This window comes from Panthera leo, chromosome A2 (genome assembly GCF_018350215.1).
Source record: "Panthera leo isolate Ple1 chromosome A2, P.leo_Ple1_pat1.1, whole genome shotgun sequence".
Lineage (NCBI taxonomy): Eukaryota > Metazoa > Chordata > Mammalia > Carnivora > Felidae > Panthera > Panthera leo.
This window is the reverse complement of record NC_056680.1, coordinates 148,888,386-148,900,067: the sequence shown is the minus strand read 5'-3', so window position 1 is coordinate 148,900,067 and position 11,682 is coordinate 148,888,386. Positions and strand designations below refer to the sequence as shown.

At 40.9% G+C, this 11,682-nt stretch overlaps 1 protein-coding gene across 3 annotated transcripts in view; it reads right to left on the bottom strand.

Moving 5' to 3' along the window:
* Positions 1 to 2,113: 2,113 nt before the first annotated feature.
* BPGM (bisphosphoglycerate mutase) overlaps positions 2,114 to 11,682 on the bottom strand; it is a 31,986-nt gene continuing 22,417 nt past the window's right edge. Inside the window, exons 3-5 of one of the 3 annotated variants that reach the window (XR_006198852.1) lie at positions 7,144 to 7,898; positions 3,816 to 3,927; positions 2,114 to 2,268 (exon numbers count right to left, since the gene is read on the bottom strand). Coding sequence is in view for 2 of the 3 variants with exons in the window: in XM_042925238.1 (XP_042781172.1) it covers positions 7,717 to 7,898 (182 nt within the window). In the remaining variant the exon portion in view is untranslated. Of the gene's footprint in view, positions 2,269 to 3,815; positions 3,928 to 5,500; positions 7,899 to 11,682 lie in introns of those variants that run through there. The other 2 variants (XM_042925238.1, XM_042925227.1) reach the window with 2 other exon arrangements.

Sequence of the window (11,682 nt, the reverse complement as noted above, 5' to 3'; positions counted from 1 at the left end):
TAGGTTTGCAGTCAAATCTAGAGGCATTTATGAATGAATACTGACCCCCAGTGTCTGGGTGCAGAAATAAACATTAAATAAGGATTAGAAAATAAAGATTATAAGATACCAAGCCTTCTGAGAGAGGACCTGGAATTCAAGCTACGAAACAAGTAACATTCCCTACAATGCCATTCAGAATCCTAATGTGCTTCAGAAATTAAAATGCTGACTAGCTAACCTATGGCTAATGACTGCCTGGAGAATTCTAATGGATATTCTATAGGACAAGTGCCAGAATGGATGAAGTGGCCTCAATGCAAGTGGCCAATGGATGCACGGACTTTGCCCTCTCTGCTCCAAGGTCCAGTTTCAATTACTCCAAAGACTCTCTCACTAAAAGGGAAATTTATGTAACTAATTTCACTAATAAAAACTCTACCTCTGATTCCCCACCGAGGTCAACATTATGTCAAATGAAGTTTCCTCTTCAAGTGGATGCAAGGCTGTACAGTTGGCGAACGTTCCCTTTCCAATAGCTGTGTGGCTAGAGTGAATTCATGAAAAATTCTTGAGTAAACTCTCTGCAGCAAAATAACTCCTTCAGGTGCTGCAGGTGCCTTATCGAGAAAGTGAGAAAATGATCATTTGACGTTTTGGCCAATGGTTCCTCCAGTTACTGTCTAGTCAGCATCTATCTTCTGCAGACTGGAAACCAGGTACTGGCTCTTTGGAGACATGTTTATGTCACATTCTGGGCTATGCTGAAGTTTTTAAAAACTTGGCTTTGCAGAGAATGAAATGAACAGGTTGAGTGATAAAGCTGTCTTGATGGGTAGAGCTTCCTTCATGAAAACAGGATCTTTTTCATGAACCTTGTTTTTTTTTTAAGTGAGAATAAACTTAAGGCTGACGTGGCCAATCACAACATAAATAAGAGGCATATCTTTGGTACCAACACAACCCATTTACCTTTAGTTTGGGGCAATGAGAACCATTCATTGACCCTCAGCAGTCTTAGTAGAAGGATGCATAGAGGAACAGTAGAAACCCAGGCTGCTTCAGAATCATGTTTTCAATTGGGCTATGTCACTGAATGACCCATGGGACACTTCCAAGGTGGCTGCTGCACAGAGCTCAAATTCAAGGGAATGTAGGCCCAAAGATTACATACAGTTTAGGAGCCAGACTGGTGACAGGAAGAAGGGATGCCACCCTAAGGCAGTAAAGGAGATTTACAAAGAAGGCTTTGCAACAGGAGAAAGAAATTCCATTTACTATTTGTTCGGCTACAAGGTAATGGCAACCATAATCCTGTTCCTGATTTGCTGTATCAACAGAAAAGCTGATTGTTGGTCTAACGCCTAACTGTAGTGCCAAACATAATCGAAATAAAATGAGTGTGCGACTTACCTAAAGGACTGAGATTTCGAGTAAAAAAGCACAGAAAGCAGTAGCCTTTATCCAGCCACTACACAGAGGTTGTTTCAGTTGCTGCTCTGTCAGTATTTTTTTCCTCCTGTCACTTTATTTTTCCTGGTTTCATTTTGAAAAATTTCAGACCTACAGAAAAGCTAGAAGAATAATACCATAGTACAGTATTATACATTCTTTCCTTCAATTATAACATTTACTATGTTTGCGTTCTCTCTCTAAATATAGAGGGACAATTGTGTTGGCCTAATCATTTGAATGTGGGTTACAGACACGACACTTCGCCCTTAAATGCTACAGACCCCAAATGTCCTTTATGACTTTTAACTTAAAAATATCCAATTGAAGTTCAAATGTTGAAGCCCTAGTCCACAGTGTGATGGTATGTGGAGGTGGGGCCTTTGGTAAGTGCTTAGATTTACATGAGGTCATGAGGATAGATCCCTTGTGATGAGATTAGTGTCCTCGCCCTCCTTTCCTCTCTCCACCATGTGAGGAGAGCAAGAAGACATCTGTCTGAAAACCACGAGGGCCCCCATCAGGCACCAAATCTGCCAGTTCCTTGATCTTCGACGTCCCAGTCTCCAAGACTGTGATAAATGTTTGTTGTTGAAGCCACCTGGTCTGTGGTATTGTTATAGCAGCTAGAGTATACTAAGACAAATGTTCTATAATCCACTGTCATTACTCTTGCCTTTAACTTCAGATTGTCCCAAATGTGGCCCTTGGAGCCAATTTTTGTGTCCCAGTAGTCTTCGGGCTATTTCTTCTTTTCTGATTTAAGATGTTCGAAGCTCATTTTGTACTTTGTCTGTCCCAAACCTGGAATTGACCATTTCTGCAAACACCCTGGTTCTGTGGAATAGTAATTAGAAGGCAAACTCAGGAGGGTAGACGTGCTTATTATTACTAGGTTATTGCTTCTAGGTCCTTTCAGAGGACAGGGACAGAGTTGGGGGTGAGAGGTGGGGAGGGGAGGGTGTTAGGGAAAGGAAAACACACACACACACACACACACACACACGGTCATATAAATATCTCCAGTTTAAAACCAATAAAATAGCATTCCTCTTTATCTGCCTCCATGTTTTATCTCCCTTCTTCTGTAGTAAGCACCCTGATTTACAAGAACATCAACAGATTTGCTCATTTTTTAAACTTATGAGATTGTTTCAGAATTATTAAAAAGGGTCTCAGGAACATTTTCATCCTTAACATCAGTCACCAAATCATCCTGCATCCTTCAGCAGAAGTCACACATAACAGATTAACAGGTCTCTAGACAGCAAACAGAGACAGTACAGACTGTATACAAGCCCCGACTCAAATTTGACGATTTAGCAATGGCTGCCGTTTGGTTTCTCTTTAGTACCAACAAAAGACAAAGTTCAGAACAGATGATTGATGGCTTCGATTTTAACTGCTCAAAGACTATTCAAGCTGTTTTCTTTTCGAAATCTATCCTGTTTGATGTTTGGTGTTTATTTCAGAATGATCCAGTGCAGTGGGGGAAGAGAGAGGGAAGATCTACATAACAGTGGTCATAAGCTAATGAGGTGGCAGTTGAGTGGCAGATGGGCATGAGTGTTCTTGGTACTATTTATTTTTTTAAACAATTTTTTTTTGATGTTTATTTATTTTTGAGAGAGACAGACAGAGTGCAAGCGGGGAGGGACAGAGAGAGGAGACACAATCTGCGGGAGGCTCCGGGCTCTGAGCTGTCAGCACAGAGCCTGATGCAGGGCTTGAACCCACGAACCGTGAGATCATGACCTGAGCCGAAGTCGGACGCTTAACCGACTGAGCCACCCAGGCGCCCTTCTTTGTACTTTTTATACTCTCTGCTTTTATACTCTAAAGCATTCTAGAATAAAAATATTTTTTTGTTTTTGTTTTTGTTTATTTCATTTTAGAGAGAGGGAGAGAGGGTGTGAATGAGGAGAGGGGCAGAGGGAGAGAGAGAGAGAATCTTAAGTAGGCTCTATACTCAGCGCAGGGTGTGGTCATTCAACCAACTGAGCCACCCAGGCATCCCTGCAATAAAAAGATTTTAAAAAACGTATTCCTGTCAAATCAGAGTAAGTGGAAGCTTAAATGGCCAGCCTTTAACTTAAATAAGCCCTTGACTTAAATAAAAAGCAAGTAAGAGATATGTGGCTGTTTTATGTGTAAAGAGGCAGTGATGGGGACACTCTAGCTTATCTCTAGAAAACTGTCAAAGGAACTTACAGTTTTGGGCAACTTAAGGTCCCAATGTCTTAAAGGCTAGGCTACACAGCCAGATTATCCTCCAATAAGTAAAACATTACCAATTGCGGAAAAAGAATGACTTTCATTCTGCTCATCATTCGGCCAAATGACTTTGTCATAAGAGGGAGACTGAATGATTAAAACATTCTTACATTTTGGATGTTTCATATTCCTCTTGGAATCGGTGGCTTAAATTCCCTTCACAGTCCAATGTGAAAACCCTCAGGCCACAGCATAACATGGCATCCACCAAAGCCAGACCTGCTGTGAGGCAAGGCACGATTTAATACAACAAGTGCTGTTATAAAAGTCAGCCAAAAACTTGCAAAATCCAATTATGCAAAACAGAAAAACAGGAAACATAATAAGGAACTGCAACCTTGAGGCAATTTTGGTATCTTTCTGAGGGAAAAAGAACATATGAAAGGCTTTCCAATTCCATCCACATTGTTGTAAATGGCAAGATTTCATTCTTTTTGATTACTGAGTAATATTCCATTATGTATGGACACACACACACACACACACACACACACACACACACGAACACCCTTTCTTTATCCATTCATCAGTTGATGGAACTAGAGTGTATTATGCTAAGTGAAAGAAGTCAGAACGACAAACATCGTATGATTTCACTCATATGTAGAATTTGAGACACTCAGCAGATGAACATAGGGGAAGGGAAGGAAAAGTAAAATGAAGACAGAGGGAGGCAAACCACAAGAGACTCTTAAATACACAGAACAAACTGAGGGTTGCTGGAGGTGAGGTGGGTAGGGGGATGTGCTAAACGGGTGATGGGCATTAAGGAGGGCACTTTTTGGGTTGAGCCCTGGGTTCTACTCCTGAAATCATTATCACACTGTATGTTAACTAATTAGAATTTAAATAAATACATTAAAAGGAAAAGAAAGGCTTTCCAGGTAATAGGGAAGCTGAACTTTGAAAAGTCACTCTTGCTTATAAAAGCAAGAAAGTGAATGAAAAATGACACCAGGGATGATGAAACCTCTGTGTAGTAAAAGTGCTTCCCCTAACCGATTCGGTCAAAAGCAGGAAGGGGCTAGGGAAATAAAGAACTATAGCGACATGAGAGAAGGAGCAGGGAATTACCTGAGTCTTCTCTCTTTTCTGCGGGCGGCAACATGACCAGGAGGGTTTCTGTATTTGGCCACCAAACCGGCCAAGTGCTGCCCACCTGGGACTGGTTTTAACAGGCTCACACGCTGACCACCCCACCCCTCCCCAAAAAAAATCCCCTCTAAAAGCTACAGGGCCTGGGGACGCTTCCCAGACTGGAAGACAAAGAACCACCACCCTATTGTGCACATGTGGTAACAGCATTTCCATCAAGGTGATCAAGCTCCAAGATGGGAAATAATCTACAAATCGCAGGCAAAAAAATCTGCATGAGCTTGAGAGATAAACAGGTCTCATTTAGAAATCTTTCCTGCACATCTTATCAAAGAAAAATACATGACGTAATGCATTTTCATCCAAGGACGCTTTGTTGTCAGTGCTCAAATTAGCATTAGAGGATGTGAAAACCTCCGTTTTCTGAAGCAGAACTTGTGCTCTCTTAGAAAAAAAGATTCTCGGTGTACTGGGATACAGCACTTGTGGAAAATTTATAACTTAAAACCTGGGAGAAGCATCCTGCTGTGGCCCTTATCTTACCACACTTGCTGCACCCCGGGGGGGCAGTCAGTCATTCCAACCTGGGCAGAGGAGACGGGTCTAGCTGGCTTCAGGGCAAGTCCATCCTGGCAGCAGGCCGGGCTGCCCTCTGTAACAGCCACATTTCTAGACAGGCTATCTGCCTTTACTTTCAAAGAAAAAAAATCCCCCTTTGTTTGGTCCCAGCTTCATAGAGAACAGAAAGTTGCCAAGATCAGGATGCAGGTTGGCCTTCAAGATTCCTACATCAAAAATTCTGGATGTGAGTCACGTGAAGAAAACAGCTACATTAGGTGGTCTAAGGACGAAGTGCTGGAATTGTTAAAAATAATTTTACATGTCTTTAAAAAAAATGGGGTGCCCGGCTGGCTCAGTCAGTATGGCATGCGACGCTTGATCTCGGTCGGGATTGTGTTTGAGCGCCACGTTGGGTGTAGAGTTTTAAAAATAGAATCTTTACCAAAAAAATAATTTAACATGAGGTTTTCATAAATGTCTCATTTATTTCAGCCAAGATCTCAAAAACAATACACCAAATTATATCAGAAAGTATCAGCAAAAATTATCCCTATCTTAGGAGATCTGCCAGATTCCCAAGTGACTGGTTGCGAGCGTCGCTTTGTGTGCAGAACCACATCATTCTGCCCGGGGTGCTCCCTGGAAGTGAACGAGGACAAGCGGAGGACAAGGGAAGAATCCAACTCTAGGATCTTCAGCTGCATTAAGATACGGTCACCACTCGGGTTAGGAAATTCAGAAAATCCAGAGATGAAGCTGTTAAAGAATGGTCTGAAGTATAGCCTGGCCATAGGCTTGGAATTCTAGAAAGATCTGATCTCTGAATTCCAAAGAATATTATTTGGTTAAGTAAGTGGACTAAAATGAAGGGCTACAGCAGACACTACTGGTTCGTCAGAAATGTAAAGCATCCACATGCCATGTCCCGACACATCCCAGATGTGGCCAGCTGGGAGCACACCAGGGTCATCTCTTCTTCCCAGACATCTTTGTTCTAAAAAGTCTCAAAGGAAGGACCAAATGGAGACCAAGCAGTGGCAAGGGTTTTAGAATTAGTTTCTTCCATTGCCATTTACTCTAAAATGGATACAAATAGACTAACCCACAAATAGAAAATCATGGAAAACTGATAAACAGCTACAGATTTTTTTCCATAACTCTGTCACTGAAATATACGTCCCTTGCCTTAAAATAAGGCAAGAGTTTAAAGAAACCGTGACTTATATACCCATGACATCTAAAAATATGATCTGGAAAACAGTATCGTTGAGACTGATCAGCAACCATTTCTGTCTGTGGCCTACCCTAGCTGCTGTATGTCACATACTATAATCTTTTGCTCTCTGTTGATGAACAATAAATGTGTATGGCCAGCCCCAATGTACCATATTTTTCCTGCTCATGGGAATAAAATTACATGCATTATATTTTACCTTCCCCCTGACCCTGATGTTCAATTTATAGGGAATTAGGAGTGTCCATGCAATGAAATAGGTGCAACACTTTGAGAGTTACAGAAGATTTGAGCCAAAGACTAGTTCGGAGGCCTTTACCTAATGTTTATCAGTCACATGGAGATGCTTTGAGGAGATTCATTTTAGGTCACAGACCTTTAGTTTTAAGCAATTTTAAGTAACCAATGATTAAAGTTCAACAAAACAAAAGGAGAACATCAACAGCTATGGCTGTCGACACGTTGCTAATCCCAGCAGCCAAAGGGGAATCGTACCAACTGTCAAAGAAAGGATGTCTCTGGTCTAGAGACAAGGCAAAGTGCCTTACTGTTTGTTGTTGGCTTTCTTGGAGGAATCCACCGGTGATTTCTCCCATTAAATGGTCCTCTGGTTTTAACTAGCAAAGCATCCCTTTTCCTAGAGGAGAAGACTAGTAATAAATACTTAAGTAGAGCATATTATCTAATATACCTTACTATCATCCCAGAAAGTCTCAGTAAATATAAAAGTGAACTACCTATTGGAATAAGTAGTGTCTGTCAATAGTGACTCAATAATGATTTATTAAATGGTGAATACCTTAAACTTCACCTCTACTTGTTACTCTCTCATCTTAGACACTCAGGACCTTGATTAAGCCCCACTGGTTACCAATTAGCCCCATGAATGACTAATTCAAACAGGACTAGCAAGAGAGTTCTCATCAGACTTATGACAAAGCACTCAGGCATCCTAAATCTTTCATCTGGGCAATAACATTTACCGAGTTACCTTATAAACTCTATCCCATTGACTAGTTCTGGAAAAATCAGGGGAAAAAAAAGAGAGGGAGATCAGCACCCAAAAAATACTGCATGCCACTTCCTTTGCAGCTATTCCTAGCAAGTAAATGGGAAAGCTTTCATTTTTCAACTCGCTTTTTCACTTTTCCTTGATCCTCTACTTTCTTAATGGCGGCTTGGATAGCCTCTTGGTTGCCCAGGAACTGGTGAGGCCCAACAGCATGCAGGTTCTCATCCAGTTCCAGGAGAATGGGCACTCCAGTGGGAAGAGTGATGTTGATAATGTCTTCGTCGGAGATACCTGTAGATTGGGAGAGGAAGGGACAAAGCATTAAAGACAACACAGGAGGTAATTCTGTTCGGTTGTTTCACTGCACATTTATTGAGTCCCATATTAGTGGCATGTCTGGAACCACTCCAGATACTGTAAGGCATTCTAGCTATAGTTCCTGGAAGTATAAAAACTTCTCAGAAATTTAAAAAAAAAAAAAAAAAGCTTAGACAGAGATTCGCATCATATTAAATTTTAGGATAGATACCCTTCAGGGCAACCTGTTGTTCCTTCATGTTTCCTATCTAAATCTTGTACATGAACCATCATAGTAGCATAATAGCCAAAAAGTGGATACATCCTAAATGTCCATTAATTGATGAATGGATAAATTAACTATAGTAATTGCGGTATACCCATACAATGGAACATTATTTAGCAATAAAAAAAGAAATAAGTGCTTAATACATGCTAAACATTGATGACCCTTGAAAACATTATGCTAATGAAAGAAGCCAGACATAAAGGACGGCATGTTGTAGGATTCCATTTATATAGGAAAATCTAGTGTGAGAAAAATAGATTAGTGATTGCCTAGGGCTAGAGAGAATGAGGAAATTGGGAAGTGACAGTTAAGTATAGGGTTACTTTTGGGACTAATGAAAATGTTCCAAAATTGACTGTGGTGATAGATGGGCAATTCTGTACACATACTAAAAGCCACTGAACTGTACATTATGTAAATTATATCTCAAGAAAGCTGTTAAAAAATACTAAACAGATCCAGAGAAGTTAAATTAAATTTCTCAAATCACAAGACTGATAAGGCAATCACATTGCACCTGGTTTTCTTATTCCCAAATCCCAGGATTTCAACTCTGGTCATCTGACTTGTTCACGGCTACTTCCAGCGCAGTATAAGGAGAGAAGAGAATGTTTGCAATCACGTTCTGCCCTTTTGAAGGGCTGGGTACTAACTAAACAGTAGCACGTCGTGTTCCTCCGTCTTCAGGGCTGGTAAGGACATGAACAGATTCATCTGATCCCCTTGAAACAGTTAACAAACAGGGATCATGATGCGCCAGGTTTAGGGGTTGTCGTCTGGGAGTTTAGAAATGAGTTCTAGGTCTTTGGCAAGGGGCTGGAGAGCACATGGGAGTCTCCTGTTTGGCCAAGGTCCCAGATCTAACCAGATCTTGACAGGTCCTCTCTTCAACAGCACCACACTCGAGCTCATGTCTATGGCTCAGATAACATCCCACTTTTGTGTGGGACCAAATCAAAGAGCCAACTAAACAAAGGCCACGAGAACTATCATATTTCACATACAAAGGAAGGAGAGCTCAACAAAAATAGAGACATTTCCAATAAACACCAAGTTGACATTCCACTTTAATGACTACTCAAATCATTCACACAGCAGACTAATTACTTACAAATATTTAAAATGCTTAGACTGGTTAATAATCAGTCAATGAGACTTAACAGACTGAAATTTTAAAATAGCAAATTAGGAAAAACCACAGTGAAGCTATTACTCATTACTCGATTTTGGCATAAGCCATTCTTCATCCTGAGAAAGTTAAGCCAGCAGAACTCCTAAGGCTAGAATAATGCATCTGCACCGAATTAAGCCAAACTGAATCAATACTGTATTATGCAATACTGTATTATAAATTCACTAACTGGAACATCATATGAAAGTTAAAATGAGTGAACAAACAGCACATCCCCTGTCTGATAACTGGCTTAGATTTTTGTTATTGTTTTTTTGGCTCCAAGAACGTTTGAAGGGAAATATCAGAGTTCTCACCCTGCAACTGCCCTTCTCCGTCACCGCTCCCTCCACTGCCACCCCTCCTTCAGCCCCCAACCATTGTCTTTAATTCTTGAATCTTCACGTAGGAGCATCTAGGAGTTAACTGTGGTCAATCCACATGGTTGGGCTATTTTGAGTAAGAAATAATGAAAGTTTATGGTAAGTCAAAGGGGGTAACTCAATGCCAGTATGGGAAGAAATTCAAACAACTTCATTTTCTGCATACAGAAATAGCTCTAGAAAGTCAAATCTGCACCTATGAGCCCTCTCCACCAAGTCATTATAGCAGGAACAGGAGCCACAGCCAGTTATTGAGATCACTGTACATTATTTTATTTATTTTTTAAATGTTTATTTATTTTTGAGGGAGAGACAGAATGGGAGCGGAGGAGGGACAGAGAGGGAGACACAGAATCAGAAGCAGCCTCCAGGCCCTGAGCTGTCAGCACAGAGCCCGAGGCAGGGCTCGAACCCACGAACTGTGAGATCATGACCTGAAGCTGAAGTCGGACGCTTAACCGACTGAGCCACCCAGGTGCCCCGAGATCACTGTACATTATTAAGTATATTAATACTTATGTTAATATGTATATACATTAATTAAGTCTATTAAGATGCACTTACAGCATTCACACTTGGCCTTCTATTAGAGGTGGCTGTGCAAATGCTCGCTTCGCCAACCAGGATTATAAACGACTTGAGAAGAGGGACCATGTCTCATCCATCCCTGTGTCACACATGCTCTCAGACCAGTGCCTTACCCCCTGCGAGAACTCAGTAATATTTGTTCAACTGTAAAGAACCTTCTATTATATGCATTGGCTGCCAGGATCCAGAAACTGTTTAGCTGTATGATCCACTTTTACAACTGTATATATTGTATGAATCTACTTCTTATGTACAAACACAAGCGATAAGGAACAGAACATTAGCTACAAACTCTAACTTATAAAGTCCATACATGAAAGCACTCTGAAGACTTTTCAAGAGTTCCAGTATCGGCCGAATTTCAGAAAGAGATCAAAATGGGGACATAGCTCCTCAAAAGCCAGGATTTTGCATGTCCAATTCTAGGAGCTATATCCTGTGCCAAGAACAGCACCTGATTTGACAGGCCCTCAGCACACAGCTGAAATGAATAAACCTGAACTCTCTGGGCTTTCCAATTAAATCTATTCTTTTACTCTTGAAACCTTGATTAAAGACTGTGTTTCCTTTATAACCTTACCAAAGAGAGAGAGAGAGAGAGAGAGAAGGCACTTAGGCTTGAATACAAGGTATTTAGTGCTAATAAACAATTCAAATTAAATTTATCTATATATTTTCTTTGATTTCCTCCAAAGGTTTGCTCATCTTGGGCAACAGGAGAAAAGACAGCCAGGGAGACAGATTTGTCACAGGATGAAAACAAACCCCAAATCTATAGTGTATACTTTTGGAAACTAGGAAAAGAGGAAAACCACTTCAACCAATTCGTTTGGCCGTGAGGTGCACCCACGCCCCACTTACCTTTCCCAGTCAAGAAAGTCACAATTCAAACCCCGCTGATGGGCGGTCTGTGGTGAGAGGCCTGTATTCTATTGCAAAAATGAGAGCTGACACAAGATGTTCTCAATTTCATAGATGATCTATCTATCTTTAATTAGAAATCTTTAAAGTTTGGATGCTACTATTTACAACTTATGCTGGGGAGCAAGTGCAAAGGGGTTATTTGAATATTGCAACACGATGATAGGATAACAGCCTCTAATTTGGAATAAGGCAAAGAGAAGAATCCACATTGAATTTTAAAGTTAAGATAGCCTGCAACTTTTAAAAGTAGAAGTTTTCCTACATCAATTAAACTTTGAATAAGAGAAAGCCTGACCATACCACCAGACAAGCATTTGCTTTACAGGAGAGAGGTCTGAATTTGCAGCTTCCGAAAATATCACGCTAAAATGCCAAAGGTGAAGCACTCGTCAGCCCCGCTGCCACGGCTGGCCCCGGCTGACC